The sequence below is a fragment of the Labeo rohita genome, chromosome 3, assembly GCF_022985175.1.
Source record: "Labeo rohita strain BAU-BD-2019 chromosome 3, IGBB_LRoh.1.0, whole genome shotgun sequence".
Lineage (NCBI taxonomy): Eukaryota > Metazoa > Chordata > Actinopteri > Cypriniformes > Cyprinidae > Labeo > Labeo rohita.
In genome coordinates, this window is record NC_066871.1 from 21,199,808 (window position 1) to 21,218,438 (window position 18,631).

The 18,631-nt window shown below is 35.9% G+C and overlaps 1 protein-coding gene across 14 annotated transcripts; it reads left to right on the plus strand.

The window, feature by feature from the left end:
- Positions 1-221: 221 nt before the first annotated feature.
- Positions 222-18,078, plus strand: grna (granulin a). Of its 14 annotated transcripts, XM_051106229.1 has the most exons (23): positions 222-305; positions 600-686; positions 1,397-1,534; positions 1,943-2,080; positions 2,388-2,516; positions 2,650-2,734; positions 2,905-3,008; positions 4,324-4,474; positions 4,560-4,655; positions 4,758-4,855; positions 4,938-5,091; positions 5,214-5,314; positions 6,768-6,921; positions 7,196-7,296; positions 9,582-9,735; positions 9,837-9,928; positions 10,019-10,172; positions 10,265-10,374; positions 12,175-12,414; positions 13,282-13,557; positions 16,108-16,350; positions 16,433-16,681; positions 17,167-18,078. In XM_051106229.1, the coding sequence occupies exons 3-23, from the start codon at positions 1,397-1,399 to the stop codon at positions 17,317-17,319; spliced, it is 3,120 nt and encodes a 1,039-aa protein (XP_050962186.1). In that variant the 5' UTR covers positions 222-305; positions 600-686; the 3' UTR covers positions 17,320-18,078. The 14 variants fall into 14 exon arrangements, with proteins under 14 accessions (XP_050962186.1, XP_050962193.1, XP_050962192.1 ...); XM_051106236.1 differs by lacking the exon at positions 13,282-13,557; XM_051106235.1 differs by lacking the exons at positions 10,019-10,172; positions 10,265-10,374.
- The last annotated feature ends 553 nt before the right edge of the window (positions 18,079-18,631 follow it).

Genomic DNA, 18,631 nt, shown 5'->3' on the forward strand with positions numbered 1-18,631 from the left:
ATTCAAAGTGACTTACAAATGCGGACAGTTACACTCCAGTGCTGTAATCACTCCATCTTATTTATTTATTTATTTTTTATTAATTTTATTTTTATTTTATTTTATTTTCGCCCCTTTTTCTATGAAAAAGATTCCATATGCGCATTTCCAAGGAATCAAACACGGATGGCACGCCTGTTATAAATAATTAGTTAAATTATCCAAAGGCTGTCCTCTAACATAGGCGGAGCTTGAGAGAACACTACATTTAAGGAGCGAACATTTGTTAATTCCAGCACAGTGTGGGAACGTTGCGAGGAGACAAGGTAGGTGCAGTATTTCCATAATTCGTTACAGACGCTCTTTGTTCCTTTTCAGACAGCATAGTAAAAGTTATATGCAAAAGTGCTTTGGTCATTCAGTTTCATTTTGTGGAATTACGCTGCGCGTCACTTGTTGCTATAGCAGATTTATTTCCTGCATTAAACTGACTCACATTAATATAGTAGATTCATGCAAAAAAAATTTTAAAAGAAAATTAAATGAAATTGTTTATTTAATTAATTAATTTATTGTTCTATAATTATATTTGTATGTAAAAAATGTATCTCTGCTCACAGACCGGTAACTTGGACCCCACGGATCCTCGGACTGGTCATTCACCTCCAGCTGTTTACTAACCCACCTGTTCATTTACCATTTTAAAAGTAAGTTGAACAAGTGCATCCTCTCTCTTTCTTTTACTTCATAAGATGTTTGTTGTTTTTTAAATGAATGGATTAATAATTTGAACATTGTGCCCCGTGAGAATAGAAACCAAAGACGGTGACAGTGACTTTAAAAAAAAGGTTAAATACCACATTCACAGTTCCGCCTTTTTGTCGCAATTAGGTGCTAAATCCAGTTGCAATGTGGGTTGGCAGTCATAAGGGGGATTTCCTCTTGTAAAGAAACGGCACAGATTTAATGGACTGATGCATTTAGTGTCAAAATAAGAAAATAAGACACTAACGGTATAACAAAATTTATTTTGCTGGCTTTGAACCAATATATCAGAAACGTTTATAACCATGAGTTTCAGTTATTGTTTCTAAGGTCAACCTAGTTTCTCTGGTAAGCTTTTGCTTCAGATTTGCAGATGTGAAAGAGGAAGTGGTGCAAGAATTAAAATGATATACTTGCACGGTTACTGCTCAAAAAAAGAAGATACAGTCAATTATACACCCAACAAGGTTTATTAAATTGACCCTGCATCTGAGATGTGAAGGTCTGATGGGTTACAGTCTACTACACTAAAATGAAAATTGTATAATTTTCCACTTAAACACATCAGACACTCCATATTTCAAATCTGTTTTAACATTTAAACATTAAACATTTATGTTAAAACATTCTCTTTTTCTTTCCATCCATCCAGATGTTGAAAGTGACATTAAGTCTCGCTCTGGTGACGCTGGTTGCTTGCTCGCAGTGCCCCACCAATGAAGTCTGTGAGGCAGGCCAGTCATGCTGCCAGGATCCCACCGGAGATTTCAGCTGCTGCCCTTTCCATCACGTAAGAGACTAAACTAGTGACAGATGCATAAAGACAGTTTCATTTCAGAGCATTAGTATCAGGTACTCTTCATTATAATATATAGAGGTTGTAGAAAGCAGATCAGATAAAACAAGAGAAGGTAGACTGTACATTGATACGGAAGACAGTGTTCTGCGGTCACTCCGTCAGATATTCCTCAATAGCACCCTTTTTGTTACACGCATTCACACTGTCAGCCCATGTAATAAGGGTTGCGATAAGGCACTATTATAGTATCAACATGCAAATCGTTCTTTGATAGCTTTGCTATTCAAAGAGCTCAAATAAATGAAGCTGTAATCAGGAGGTTGTCTGTCAAATGTCCAGCTTCAGTGTTGCTCACTGAACTTTTTCCAGTATGAATGATTAGTTTATGCATGTGTGTAGGGAGAGTGTTGTGAGGACCACCTGCACTGCTGTCCTGAAGGCATGCTGTGCAGTTTTACGGACTCCACGTGTATAAACGCCACACATACACTGCCGTTTGGGGAAAGGATACCGGCTAAACGGACAGACCTTCCCAAAGTGAGATTTAGATGAAGAATCTAAATAATAGTGCTGTCATTATTTACTCAACCTCATGTTGTTCCAAACCTGAAAAAAGATATTCTGAAGAATGTTGTTAACCAAACAGATAGTCTTTCATAGTATGTTTCTTCCAGTCAATGGCTACTCTCAACATTTTGGTTACCAGCATTCTTTAAAATATCTTCTTTTGTGCTCAGCAGAAGAAACAAACCCAAACAGGTTTGAAACAACATAAGGCTGACTGGATAATGGCAGAATTTTCCTTTTTGGGCCAACTATCGCTTTAACAACCCTTGTTCCTCAGTCGTTCAGAATGATTCCCTCATTACCTGTAAGTGAAGATGACATCACCTGTCCTGACGGCTCATTCTGTCCTGCTGAGTTCTCCTGTCTGCTGATGGCTTCATCATATGGGTGTTGTCCCGTAGCACAGGTAAGTTACATATGGGCCCAAACCACCTGCTTCTTGACCACTGATGTGGTGTATTGAATGGCCTGGTCACAAAAGAAGCATAGTGTTGTTTTTATAAGAATATATACTAGAATATATGTTCTTCTCTTTTCAGGGCCTTGTGTGCTCAGATGGGAAACACTGCTGCCCAAAAGACCATGAATGCAGTGCAGACAGCAGTTCCTGTGTCAAACTAAAAGGTATGGAAGAGATGGAAGAAATAAGGGTGGAATAGAGAGTTTCATGATTAAAACATAATTTATTTATTTAAGAAGATCCCCTGTAAATTTATTACAGTAGTAAGATTAGCTGTATTAATTTGAGTAGGATGCAAGTGTAGTTTATGGTGTTGTCCTGTGATTGTTTTTAGAACCAGAGACTGTTCTTTGTGGAAATGGGACCTCAGAGTGTCCTGTGGACACCACATGTTGTAAGACAGAAGATGGCCAGTGGGCGTGCTGCCCCATGCCGAAGGTATCGGCACAGTTTAAATACAGTAATATGTGCATAGACATCAGAAAATTAAGCTGTGGTTTTTCACAGCCGGAGAAACATATTTTAATAAATATACATTTTTGAAATGGAATTTCTTCTATATTTCGAAATAAATGCCCTTTTTAATATTTATCCATTTATTAAAAAAAAAAAAAAAAAAAAAAAAAACTATATAAAAGCCTCTCTGTCACTTTTGATCAAGTTCAAGGACCGTTGCTGAATAAAAGTAAAGGAATAATTCACCCAAAAATGAAAATTCTGTCATTAATTACCAGTGTTGGGGGTAATGCATTACAAGTAACGCAAGTTACGTAATATTATTACTTTTTCCAAGTAACTTGTAAAGTAATGCATTACTTTTTAATTGACAAGAAAATATGAGTTACTTTTTTAAAATAAGTAACGCCGTTTTTTTTTCCTCGCATTTATTGATTAAAAGCTCTCCTTTCTCCATGTTGAGAGAAATCGGGAGTAAGATGTTAGTTCTAGAATAAATATAATCTCACTCACTCACAAAAAACAGATTCAGTTCCTCGAAATGAATAAAAACAGTGAAATTCAACTCAGAATATGACGTAAACCTGCAATAATTAAATATGTTAAATAATACAAATATCCTTTATGCATTTAATACCATTTTATTAACCGATCGGACCCTGCTTGGACAGCAACGCAACTGACACATTCAAGGCCCAGAAAGGTAGTAAGGACATCGTTAAAATAGTCAATGTGACATCAGTGCTTCAACCGTAATGTTATGAAGCTACAAGAATACTTTTTGCGCACAAATAAAACGAAAATAAGGACTTTATTCAATTTCTTCTCTTCCGTGTCAGTCTTTGACATGTTCATGAGAGTATCATGACGGATGCGTGTGTATTCCTCTGCTTGCAAACAAGGCGCAGAACGCTAACGTCTGCATCAGCAGCACCACACGCATGCTTCGCACTGTCGTGAAAGTGCGATGAAGACAGACAGGAAAGAGAAGAACATTACGGTTGAACCACTGATGTCAAGTGGCTATTTTAACAATGTGACTACCTTTTGGTTCCGCTTGAACATGTCAGTTGCGTTGCTGACTATGCAGGGTCAGAAAGCTCTTGGATTTCATCAAAAATATCTTAATTTGTGTTTTGAAGATGAACAAAAGTCTTACAGGTTTGTAACGACATGAGGGTGAATAATTAATGACAGAATTTTTTTATTTTTGGGTGAACCTTTCCTTTTAATTTCTTAATTTGTTCATGAAAGTTTTCACTTGCATTATTTTCACTGTCATTTGTGTTTTCTGTAGGCTGTATGTTGTGACGATAAAATCCACTGTTGTCCAGAGGACAGTGTCTGTGACATCAAAGCCTCCAAATGCATATCCTCCACCAATAAGGAGCTGCCTATGTGGGCCAAGTTCCCTGCTCGTGTTAGAGCTGAATGGGAAAATCACAAACGTAGGCTATTGTCTGAGAGAGTTATTTATTTACTGATAGCATCCACTGATATATTTCAGCATTTTCATTTCTTATGCTTTAAAAGCTGCAGAAATGAGGGCTAAACCTGAACTCACTACAACCAGACAAATCACTACTGCTGGCAACCAAATGACTACATTGCCTGGTGCACCCCCTAAGAGTATGTGAAAATTTGTAGATGGCAGTACATACGTGTTTTGTATGTGCACATAAATAATAACACTTCTCAAATGGTTTGTGTCATTGCCCTCTTTATATTCAGCCTCTGATGTTCCCTGTAATGACACTGCGGCCTGTCCAGATGGAAGCACATGCTGTAAGACTAAAGAAGGAGGATGGGCCTGTTGTCCTCTACCAAAGGTAAAACACACACTGACAACCAATCCTGATGCAAAGGTGTGTTTTGGGTTAAATTAAAGGTCTATGTTCATTTTTTCTATAGGCCGTGTGTTGTGAAGACTTTATCCACTGCTGTCCTACTGGTAAGATATGTAATGTTAGTGCTGAGACGTGTGAGGACCCTTCAGGCTCTGAGCCCTGGTTCAAGAAGCTGCCCGTCAAAATTATCCGCAGACAGAATGTGACTGTTAAACAAGGTAGTTCAAAGCAGAATCCAGCACACACAGACACTGAATAATACCACCACTTTATTTGTTCTTAAACGTTCTATATATATATATATATATATATTTTTTTTTTTTTTTTTTTGTATTTTCAGTGCATTTAAATGTTCAGTGTGATGACACCACGTCTTGTGAAGATGGAGAAACATGCTGTAAGACTCAAGAAGGAGGATGGGCCTGCTGTCCTCTACCACAGGTGAATCACCTCACCTGATCTATAACTATAGCAGAATCAGTGCATTGCACCCTGTGGATAATTAGCTCAGCTATTACATCTCTCCAAGGACTTCTCCCTATTGTTTCCACTGGGGATGCTTGGGGGTCCACAGAATTTTTTATTTATTTATTTATTTTTTGGAGGTGTTGCCTTCTATTACAATAGGACAGTAATTAGACAGCAAGCAAAGTAGGAGGGATGGGATCAGGAAAGATCCACGACCTGTGACACCCAAAGCGCAATGGCATTGTATGCACCACAATGTCCACAGAAAATAAAACAAAAAACAAAACAAAAAAAAAAAAAAAACAGATGTAGGCTGTAAAAGAAAAAAAATCATTTATTTGTTTAAAAGTTATACATTCTAACATAAATGTATATTTTAGATAATATTTAAATAATTTGAACAATACATGTCTGTTCAATAGTTATATTTTTTTAACAGATTTCTCTTATGCTCACCAATACTGCATTTGTGTAATCAAAAACACATTGTGATTTTGTGAAATATTAATACGATTTAATGTAACTTATTTCTATTTCCACATATTTTAAATGTAATTTATTTCTGTGATGGCAAAGCTGAATTTTCGGCGTCATTACTCCAATCTTCAGTGTCACATGATCCTTTAGAAATCATACTGATATGCTGATTTGCTGCTCAGGAAACATTTCTGATTATTATCAATGTAGAAAACAATTGTGCTGCTTAATATTTTTGTGGAAACATGACACTCTTTTTAGTATTCTTTGATGAACTGAATGTTGAAAAAGCAGTATATATTTAAAATACAAATGTTTTGTAACATCATGTATGTTTACTGTGACTTTTAAACTTTTGATTTAATTTAATGCATCTTTGCTGAATAAAAGTATTATTTCCCAAAATATCTTTCATATTTTCATATTTTCCACGAAGACGGTGCATTTTGCGTCTCTAAGAAATAATCAAAGATTTAATATAACAGCAGTTAAGTGTGTCTTAATTTCATGGACATTTAAAAAATGTTGAATAAATGTATTTTATTTTTCAATTTTTCCAATTGGAAAAGGCACCGATTTCGTGGAATGACCCTCTTATTGACCCCAAACTTTTAAACAAAAGAGTAAATGTCATCTATTCAAAATAAACTTTTTTTTTTTTCAATTATATTATACTTAATAGGTTTTTATCCCTAAACAGTTTAAATAGGTCTTTGTATATTTTTATATTTTAGGATGGTGGTCCCTCACAAGGGTCATCATATTTAGGCATCCGGGCCAGCAAAAAGTTTGAAAATCCCTGTCTTGGGAATTTTTTTCCTCAAAAAATATTTTTTCTTTACGACTGAACAAAAAAAGATATGAACATCTTGGATAACAAGAGGGGTGAGTAAATTATCTGTACATTTTTGTTCTGGAAGTGAACTTCTCCTTTAATTTTGTTTTGTAGGCCGTGTGTTGTGAAGACTTCACCCACTGCTGTCCTCATGGTAAGAAATGTAACACTGCTGCTGGGACGTGTGAGGACCCTTCAGGCTCTGAGCCCTGGTTTGAGAAGGTGCCCGCCAAAACGATCAGCCGTCAGAATGTGACTGTTAAACAAGGTAGTTCAAAGTGAAGACTTTATCCACTGCTGTCCTACTGGTAAGATATGTAATGTTAAACAGGCTCTGAGCCCTGGTTCAAGAAGCTGCCCGTCAAAATTATCCGCAGACAGAATGTGACTGTTAAACAGAGCAGAAGCAGAATGTGACTGTTAAACAAGGTAGTTCAAAGCAGAATCCAGCACACACAGACACTGAATAATACCACCACTTTATTTGTTCTTAAACGTTCTATATATATATATATATTTTTTTTTTTTTTTTGTATTTTCAGTGCATTTAAATGTTCAGTGTGATGACACCACGTCTTGTGAAGATGGAGAAACATGCTGTAAGACTCAAGAAGGAGGATGGGCCTGCTGTCCTCTACCACAGGTGAATCACCTCACCTGATCTATAACTATAGCAGAATCAGTGCATTGCACCCTGTGGATAATTAGCTCAGCTATTACATCTCTCCAAGGACTTCTCCCCATTTTTTCCACTGGGGATGCTTGGGGGTCCACAGAATTTATTTATTTATTTATTTATTTTTTGGAATTGTTGACTTTTATTACAATAGGACAGTAATTAGACAGCAAGCAAAGTAGGAGGGATGGGATCAGGAAAGGTCCACGACCTGTGACACCCAAAGCGCAATGGCATTGTATGCACCACAATGTCCACAGAAAAAAAAAACAGATGTAGGTTGTAAAAGAAAAAAAAAATAATTTATTTGTTTTAAAAAGTTATACATCTAACATAGATGTACATTTTAGATGATATTTAAATAATTTGACCAAATACATGTCTGTTCAAAAGTTTATTTATTTTTTCACGAATTTGTCTTATGCTCACCAATACTGCATTTATGTAATCAAAAACACACTTTGGGATATTGTGAAATATTAATACAATTTAACGAAACTTATTTCTATTTTCTTATATTTTTAAAATGTAATTTATTCATATAATGGCAAAGCTGAATTTTTAGCACCATTACTTCAGTCTTCAGTGTCACATGATCCTTTAGAAATCATACTAATATGCTGATTTGCTACTCAAGAAACATTTCTGATTATTATCAATGTAGAAAACAATTGTGCTGCTTAATATTTTTGGGGCAACATGACACTCTTTCAGGATTCTTTGATGAATTGAAAGTTGAAATGAACAGCATTTATTTAAAATAGAAATCTTTTGTAACATTATGAATGTGTTTACTGTGACTTTTGATCTTTTAATTGAATTTAATGCATCTTTGCTCATCTTTGGTCATTCCACAACATCGGTGCATTTTGCATCCCTAAGAAATAATCAAACATAGATTTAATATAACAACAATTAAGCGTAAAATGTAAAAACATAACACTACTATGTATGCGTTCAGCAATTTCAGTCAATTAAATAGTATTTTAAATTTAAATGGCATTTATGCTGGTAAGGTTTTTGGCCTGTCCCTCACTATGATTTTTCTTTTTCAGCAGGACTTTTAATTTGCAAAATGAAGGCAAAATAATATAAAAATTACATTTGCATATTCTTCTAATTACGGTCTCATTGTTAAGCAATGTTTTTGGCATAAGTATACATTTTTTTCTATAAAATATAAATCATTTTATTGGTATTCCCTGATTTCATGTCAGCCCTGTTACCCTCATCAAAAAATGTACATTCAAGTGACATCACTTCTATGAGGTCACATCATCTCTCAACCAGGATTCCAACACTTAAAACATAAGCATGTTTCTCTTACTCCACTATAATGTTCTATTTTTGATGATTTATGAGGCTTGACTAAGGGTTACTATTCTTAAAATGTAAGTTTAAACTATTATTTCTTACATTTAATATAATCAATATCTAAGTAAAAAAAAAAAAAGTGTACAATGTGCTTTTGTGAACTTGACTATTAGCTAGCAATTAGCAAATTAGTTTGAAATTGTCAAACCTGTTACTGTCAACCTGTTACGTTTTAGAGTAACAGGTTTTGACGTGGGTAACAAGGATGACATAAATTAGGTTTGACCCTGTTTGTCTGTGTAAAATTCAAACATTTTAAAGTTCACCCTTGCTATATTATTGAGCTAATGCCTCTATCATTCAGTGGCATATAAGATCTAATTAAACTATATTATCTGCTAGTAATGCTTGTGTCAAAAATACCAAAACATGAGGTACAAAAATAGTCATAAAATAATAAATTACATAGCCTCAGATGGCAAAATGCAATTTTCTTGTCATTGTAAGGTGTCTTCATTTCATGGACATTTAAAAAATGTTAAATAAACATTTTATTTTTCAATTTTTCCAAGTGGAAAAGGCACCGATTTCGTGGAATGACCCTCTTATTGACCCCAAACTTTTAAACAATAGAGTAAATGTAATCTATTCAAAATAAACTTTTTTTTTCCCAATTATATTATACTTAATAGGTTTTTATCCCTAAACAGTTTAAATAGGTCTTTGTATATTTTTATATTTTAAGATGGTGGTCCCTCACAAGGGTCATCATATTTAGGGGTCCTGACCAGCAAAAACTTGAACTTTTTTTCCTTAAAAAACATTATTTTTCTACGACTGAAAAAAAAAGATATGAACATCTTGGATGACAAGAGGGGTGAGTACATTATCCGTAAATGTTCCTGGAAGTGAACTTCTCCTTTAATTTTGTTTTGTAGGCCGTGTGTTGTGAAGACTTCACCCACTGCTGTCCTCATGGTAAGAAATGTAACACTGCTGCTGGGACGTGTGAGGACCCTTTGGGCTCTGAGCCCTGGTTCGAGAAGGTGCCCGCCAAAACGATCAGCCGTCAGAATGTGACTGTTAAACAAGGTAGTTCAAAGCACTGAATCCAGCAAACACAGACACACAAATGTACAGAATGACTTGATTGAAACGGTTTATAAAATTTCTGGTGTCTTCGGTGCATTCAGATGTTCCCTGCAACGACACTGCGGCCTGTCCAGATGGAAGCACATGCTGTAAGACTAAAGAAGGAGGATGGGCCTGCTGTCCTCTGCCAGAGGTAAGTCACCTGATGTGTAAAAGGAATTTTCTTTCTTCTGTGGAACACAAAAGAAGATATTTTGATAAGGTAGCTCCATTTTCTCTATAGGCCGTGTGTTGTGATGACTTCATCCACTGCTGTCCTCATGGTACAACATGTAACGTTGCTGCCGGGTCTTGTGATGAATCATCAGGCTCTAGGCCTTGGTTTGAGAAGTTGCCCGTTAAACAAATCAGCAGTCAGAATGTGGCTGTTACACCAGGTAGTTCCAAAACACTGAATTCAGCACACACAGATACAGCATTTGTTTGTTCACTACCTTCTTTGTTCTTAAACTGGTTTTATCTTTTCTAGTGTCTTCGGTGCATTCAAATGTTACCTGTGATAGCACCAAGTCCTGTCCAGATGGAAGCACATGCTGTAAGACTCAAGAAGGAGGATGGGCCTGTTGTCCTCTACCAGAGGTAAATCACCTGATCTATTAAAGTGGACTTTTCATGAAAATCTTACTTTTTTCATGCTTAAGTGCTATAATGGGTCCCCGGTGCATCTAACAACTCAGAAAGTGTGAAAAAGGACAACGAAAGTCCCTTTCAAGAAAAGTCTGTTCACTCTGCGGTCATATTTGCAACGCCCCCGGGCAGCTCCAACAAGACCAAGTAATATCTAAATGAATGGGAGAATCTTAAAATCTCAAAAACTGCCCTATGAACTCACAATCAAATTATATATTTTAAATGAGCAAGAAAAACCTGAAATGAACTGCCCCATGAATGTTGTTACTTATGCTCATATAGCACTAAAACGCTTATTTTTCAGAACAGACCAGCCAATGCGCATGCACAGTTTCTACACGCTTATTACTGGGTATGTGCATCGGCTGGTCCAGCCTCAGGTTTTAATGGGAGCTTCTATCGGCCGCTTCTAGTGACGCAATGACTTTTCCAATCAGCGATTGGCTCTTTCATTTAGAAGGCGGGAATATTCCGCCATATTGCACGCTACAGTATCACCCATTCGTAAATATAGGAGTGAACCGTCTTTGTATTTTTATATAGTCTTTGGGACAACCCAGTAACTTTGTTTTGGTAAGCCTTTCTCTGCAAGCATGTGAAAAAACGAGCCGCTCAGATTTCGCTTCCACCATGATGTAGAAAAGGTGATCTTATTATAATATTACCGCCCCTTAAAGGAGAAGTCCACTTCCAGAACAAAAATGTACAGATAATGTAATCACCCCCCTTGTCATCCAAGATGTTCATGTCTTTCTTCAGTCGTAAAGAAATTGTGTTTTTTGAGGAAAACATTTCAAGATTTTTCTCCATATAACGGAATTATATATATATATAAATTATAACGAATTGATATGGTGCCTCCGAGTTTGACCTTCCAAAACCTTCCAAACATTCCCAAATGCGGTTGTAAATGATCCCAGCAGAGGAAGAAGGGTCTTATCTAGTGAAACGATTGGTTATTTTTATTTTAAAAAAATCAAATGCTCATCTTGCCTTTCTCTCCCTGAACTCTGTGTATTCTGGCTCAAGACAGTTAGGGTATGTCGAAAAACTCCCTCAACTTCAAAAATGATTTCAAAATCATCCTACATCACTGCAGAAATACCGACCCAGTCTTTGCAAAGTGAACATGCAAAGAAGATCAAACACCCTTAACAAAAAAGGTAAAACAGTGATATAGGAAGATTTTGAAGTTGAGGGAGAAAATGCAATTGGAGTTTTTCAACCCTAACTGTCACGAACCGGAGCAAAAACAGTCAAAGACAAGACGAGCGTTTGAGATTTCTTTTATCTGTTTACATTCACAGACATAACTGACTGTTTTTATAACTTCTGTGTGTTTTTAACATAAACTTGTATTTGACAGTTAATAAGACATGAAAGAGGACTTAGTTTAGTACTCATGCTGTGTGAAAGCTGCTTTCTGTGTGCGTGCTACGGATATTCTGAGCCATATTTTGAAAAAGGGGGCGGGGAATAGCAGCTAATGCATTTAAAGAGACATGAACAGAAAAGGCGTGTTTCTGCTTTTACTCAAAATATGCATTTTCAAAATGATAAAATAAATGATATGTGTGGTATTTTAAGTTGAAACTTCACTGACACATTCTGGGGATGCCTGAGACTTGTATTTTATCTTGTAAAAAGAGGCATAATAGGTCTCTTTTAAAGGAATAATTCACTGAATAATAATTCTGTTAACCTCTGTGGAACACAAAAGAAGATAATTTGTTTCTATTTTCTCTACAGGCCGTGTGTTGTGATGACTTCATCCACTGCTGTCCTCATGGTACGACATGTAACGTTGCTGCTGGGTCTTGTGACGAATCTTCAGGCTCCAGGCCTTGGCTGGAAAAGTTGCCTGCTTTCACTACAGCGGGTCAAAGGTCACCTGGGAACGTGAACTGCGACTCTACCCACGTTTGTCCTGATTCCAACACTTGCTGTAAGAACATAGATGGAGACTGGGGCTGCTGTCCTTTACCTGAGGTACAGTTTATCTTCTCAGAGGAGAAATACTAATCTAATCTTGCATGAGTAGCCAAATGAGAAAATACACACTCCGTTTTCAACTTTGAATTTTATTACGCCTGGTGATATCCCTCAGTCCCGCTTTCACAGTGATGTACTTCCACATTTACTTGAGAAACCAACCTATTTTCAGAGAATTGTCCTATGGCTCGAAAACTTGGGGTCAGTAAGATTTTTCATTGCCTTTAAAAGAAGTCTCTTTTGCTCATCAGGGATGCCTTCATTTGATCTGAAATAAGTAAAACAGTACTGCAGTGAATTATTAATACTGTGTTACATAATCCTTCAGAAATCATGCCAATATGCTGATTTTGTTCTTAAGAAAAATTTCTTCTTATTATCAATATTAAAAATAGTTGTGCTGCTGTGGAAACCATGATACATATACAGTATTTATTTTAAAAAAGAAAAGTTTAGTAACACTGCAAATTTATTTGCCACTTTTGGCCAATTTAATGCATCCTTGCTGAAAACTTTTATGTAATGTTAAAAAATGTTATTGACCCCAAACTTTTGAGCAGTAGTTAATTTTTTTTCCCTTAAACACATCTCTTTTTTTTAAGCATAAACTTCAGTACTTTTATGTCAGATTTATTAAAAACTCAACAAATAAAAAAAGAAGCTTTACAATTATGTATATATTTTTTACAGGTATGTGTATCTAGTTTAAGGATGTTTAAATGGAAAGCAAGCCCTGAAAAATACACATTAAAAATGTATTTTGCAACCAAAAGACTAGTTTTATCACATACTAATAGTGCATATATTATTATAAAGAATTAATACTGAAAAAAAGAACTAAAAGTCAGGTTGTTCTGTCTGCAGGCTGTGTGTTGTAAGGATAAATTCCACTGTTGTCCACACGGCACCATTTGTGACTTTGTAAAACTCACCTGCAATAGCAACACCACATCTGTGCCTATGTCAGACATAATTCAGCCCTCAGCTAAGGAGGAACAGAGACAGCATGGGGAAGTGAAAGAGAGAGTGGGGAAGTACAATAGCAGGGTTCCATGTGATGCAAAAACTTCCTGTCCAGATCACACCACTTGCTGTCTTATTGCAAAAACCAACAAATGGGGCTGTTGTCCTCTGCCTAATGTGAGTCCAACCTTGTTAAATACATCACAGATATGTTTATTTGCATTAAACATCTTCTAAAATCTCATACAAAGCCAGTATATACAACACAGAGATGTTTTTTATGATAAACATCTAAATTCTCATACAAAGCCATGTTCTGCAGGTTGCTGTTGTGAACAACCTGTTTTTCTGGTTTTGTCGTCATGTTATTACATTTATTAGAAAGGCTATTTGTTTTCAAGTATATATATATATATAGTTCTAGGTACTTCCTTGTGCGTGTAGCACAAATAAACAGTCCTTGATGACTCGAAAATAGATGCAAAGTACAATACTGTTTGAACATTTGTGGACAGGGTTTTCTTCTAGAAATTCAGCAAGGCTGCTTCAAGTTTATCAAAAGACAATCAAGATAGTAAATACATTTAATATGTTACATAAAGGTTTCTGTTTCAAATAAATGCTGTTCTTTAGAACTTCCTATTTTTGACCCTGGACCACAAAACCAGTCTTAAGTAGCATGAGTATATTTGAAGAGTTAAGTTCCAATGCCTCTAAATCAATCTGACGTATTTCTTTAAAATTAGCATTTCTTTCTGGCTACTTTGTATAGGTTTCTATGTCAGTACTAGGGATGTCACAATACTCAATATAATATCGAACAGTTCGGTACGACATCCACAGTTCAATACGCGCTTGTGAATTGCTGTATGTTTGCCCGCAATTTCACGTGCTGAAATGAGGAAACGCTTCCCCACTTATATTTGAAAAAGCAACGCAGAGCATCTTCCATTCTAATGACATGCAGTGATAAGCCTTTCTAAACCTGTTGTCCATAAAAAGTTATAAAATCAAAAGTTATAAAAACATTATAACTTGTTTTTAATTCACAACATCAGTCGAGTGTTTGAAATAACTTACTTACGTGGATTCTTATCACAGAATGAGGCAGACGATAAATTCTATACTCATATTCAATGTCGATTAGCAATGGCTTCTAAATATATACGAGATGGCTTAAAGAACACAAATAAACCATATATTATTGCAGACGAGTGTTTGTTGTCCTTACATTTCATCATTCAAAACGTTTAACGTTATATCTTGTTTTAATCAGTTACAGCAATAGCGATGCTTTTATGCACATTCGAGAAGCTGGAAAGAAACGTAATCAGTGCTACTTCTTTGACGCTATGGCGTCCAGTATGAATGAAACCCATTCTATTTTGCGTAAAAATCGAAAAAATAATACCTCTCTCAAAAGAAAAATTAAGCAGACATATACTAAACCACGCTTTTTCTAGTGTACAGTGGTTTATGGCAGTATTTTCTTCATTTGTTCCAAAAAAAACCCACACTGAAGTGGCAAGATATCAGAACTGAACCGTACGGAAAACCGTGGTTAAAAACCAAGGTACGTATTGAACCGTGGACTAACTGTATTGTTGCATTCCTAGTAAGTATCGGTACTTCTGATTGGGCTGAAGCTGGAATTTAGCGAGTTTGAAGTAAAAGTATTTGATAGACGTGTGTCAGGAGCATTCACTTAGTATCATTATCTCACGAGATGGCTTTTAGCTGGTTTTGCATCTGAATTCTTCATTTGTACACAATACACTGTATGGGTCAAAAATATAGATTTTTCTTTTATGCCAAAAATCAAAGATCATGTTCCATGAAGATATTTTGTAAGTTTCTTACCGTAAATATATCAAAACTTAATTTTTGATCAGTAAGATGCATTGCTAAGAACTTCATTTGGAGGCGATTTTCTCAATATTTAGATTTTTTTTTTTTTCAAATAGCTGTATCTCAGCCAAATATCGTCCTATCCTAAACCATACATCAATGAAAAGCTTATTTATTCAGCTTTCAATGTAAAAAAAAAAAAGACTCTTATGACTGGTTTTGTGGTCCAGGGCAGTGTTGGCAAGTCTGCGGTTTTCTCGCGGAATTGGGCTACTTTCGTACTGTTGCCACAGGTTGTTTTTCATGTCCGCGGGTTGAAGCGACCCCAGTTACATAATATTTATACCCTGGAATGCTAATTTTACCAGAGGAACCCCACCACAAAATGTGTTTTTTACGCCCTGGAACGCGATTGGGCTGCTTTTGGGCTGGTTTACTTTTTAGCAATTGGGTGGGTTTTGTTGTGAAAACTCGGCAACCCTGGTCCAGGGTCACATTTTTTTTAAGAATCATGTAAAAAAAAAATCATGGTTTCCAAAAAAATATTAAAAAAAGATTTTCATCATTTCAACAAAATGTTTCTTAAGCACCAAATCAGGATATCAGGCTGATTTCTGAAGGATCATGTGACACTGAAGACTGGAGTAATGATGCTAAAAAATTCAGCTATGCCATCACATACTATTTTAAACTGTAATAGTATTTCACAACTGTATTTAAGACTTGAGACTTATTTCAAAAACATAAAATCGTATTGACCCCAATTTTCTTTTTAAATAGTATGCAATTAGACATACTATAGAGTTTTAAAGGAGCATGTTGTGAAGGTCAGATTGCCTGTATGTTTTCAGCTTGAATCTTTTTCTCATTTTTTCTCAGGCTGTATGTTGCACAGATGGGGAACACTGTTGTCCGGCTAACTACAAGTGTGATGTGAGCAGGGTGTCTTGCATCAAGGGAGATGTGGTGATCCCCTGGTACAATAAAATTTCCACTCAAAGCACACCGGCTCCAAGCTTAGACTTCGGCGCTGTTAAATGCGACAAACAGTCGAGTTGCTCTGCAGATTCAACCTGCTGCCATCTATCCACGGGAGAATGGGGCTGCTGCCCTTATCCTGAGGTAAGAATATGTGCATGTGTGGACTGGCTACAGAAAATCTTTTCACATTCAATATGTTTAATGCGCCTCTTATATGCCATAGGCTGTTTGCTGCCCAGACCAGCAGCACTGCTGTCCCACAGGCTACAGGTGTGACCTGCATAGACGCTCCTGCATAAAAACCACCTGGCTACATGTGGAAATAGTCCCACTTGCCTACATTGGTGGCCAAAATCCACAGTCGAGCGTGTCGGAAAAGGGCATTCAGTGTGGAGGTGGATATAGCTGCCAAGATAGTCAGACCTGTTGTCCAACCTCCCAGACCACCTGGGGCTGTTGCCCGTCTCCGAAGGTAATGCATTCAACACTGAAACAATTACTCTCACTCATGTCACGCTTTCATAGACAGCAATGCAACTGACACATTCAAGGCCCAGAAAGGTAGTAAGCACATTGTTAAAATAGTCCATGTGACATCAGTGGTTCAATTGTAATGTTATGAAGCTATGAGAATACTTTTTGTGCTTAAAGAAAACAAAAATAATGACCTTTCTGGATCCTGAACATATCAGTTGCATTGCTGTCTATGCAAGGTCAGAAAGCTCTCGGATTTCATCAAAAATATCTTAATTTGTGTTCAGAAGATGACCGAAGAATGAATTTCTTTTGAATATGTTCATGGAAATGGGCACACTGTCTTGTGATCTCAGTTCTATTGATCTTTCTGTTAATTCAAATGGCAGTCAAACTGTAAATGTTTATCTTAGTCAAGTACCTATTCTCGTTCTTGTACTTTCCCTTACTCATCTCTTCCCTTTGTTATCGCTTCCTCTAAAGGCGGTGTGCTGTGATGATATGACACACTGCTGCCCTGCTGGATACAAATGTGGCGAAGGTGGAACTTGTACTTCATCCGTAGGCTTTGACTGGAACAACTGGAACAATTGGAGGGTGTTCTTCTCCAAAAAGAAACGAGCTACTACTCTGTGAAAAAACAACAACACACAAGTCGCTCAGATGGCCAACACTCCCTAAAATGTCAGATTTTTTTTTTTAAATGATACGTTTATTAAAGTACTAATCAGAGATAATCAGACAGTTTACTGCAAAAGGTTGATTTTATTTGCAGGAGAAAGTTTCATGAGGGCTAAATATGATGGTTAATATATGTTTCCATTGTCTATCATTAATAACAACTTAATTTTATCCACTGAGTCTTTTGTACATTTTAAGAATGGGTCATTATTGTAAAGTGTACATTGTTCATAAGTGTTTTAGCTACTGCTCAGTTTATCTGAAGAATAGTTTGACTACAGAATGATGAAAACATGAAACATGTATTGAAGCATTGATGACCTCTAGTGGCTGAATTCAGTTCACACGTATCTCATTAACACTTGCCATGTACAAATATCACAGATCTCTGTGGTTTACAGGTTACCTGTTTTTTCAGACCTGACATCATGCAGTCTTGTGATTATGACCACATGACATATGCCCTGAATAAGGAAACATATTACATTTTCTCTTCAGATAGCAAACCTTACCTTTTCTGTGTAACTTTTTTATTGCAGATATTGATCTTTACCATTAATTGTGTAATTGTCTTCTTTATTGATTTATTGCTGGTTTTTAACAGTTGTATTGATTGAGTGTCATGACAGATGACTAAAAGTTTTATGAAGTAAACATGTGACCACTCTGAAACCTTGTCAGCTCTAAAAGAGAAATAAAAGAGATAAAATAAAATTGTCTATTGTATTTTGCACCTTCTTATTACTTTAAAATGTATCCAAATTCAAGTGTATTCAATTTCTATTAATTTATTACAATTGTTAAATAATATTTATTTTGTATTTTATAAAATACACTACCAATCAAAAGTTTTTGAACAGTAACATTTTAAATGTTTTTTAAGTCACGTCTGCTCATCAAGCCTGCATTTATTTGATCCAAAATACAGCAAAAGCAGTAATATTGTGAAAAGCTTTTACTATTTAAAATAACTGCTTTCTATTTGGTTGTTTTAAATTTATTCCTGTGATCAAAGCTAAATTTTCAGCATCAGTACACCAGTCTTCAGTGTCACATGATCCTTCAGAAATCATTCTAATATGCTGATTTTCTTTTCAAGAAAAAATGAATAATAATAATATCTAAAACAGTTGAGTACATTTTTTTCAGGATTATTTGATGAATAGGAAGATCCAAAGATCAGCATTTATCTGAAATAAAAAGAAGAAATGATAGAAATTAATACTTTTATTTAGCAAGCATGCTTTAAATTGATCAACAGTGATGA

Excerpts from the sequence above, each read along its gene's own strand:
- grna (XM_051106229.1), top strand. The coding sequence starts at position 1,397 with ATGTTGAAAGTGACATTAAGTCTCGCTCTGGTGACGCTGGTTGCTTGC. Across the intron at positions 2,081-2,387 it reads AACGGACAGACCTTCCCAAA|TCGTTCAGAATGATTCCCTC; the intron begins GTGAGATTTAGA and ends CTTGTTCCTCAG. Across the intron at positions 4,656-4,757 it reads GCCTGGTGCACCCCCTAAGA|CCTCTGATGTTCCCTGTAAT; the intron begins GTATGTGAAAAT and ends CTTTATATTCAG.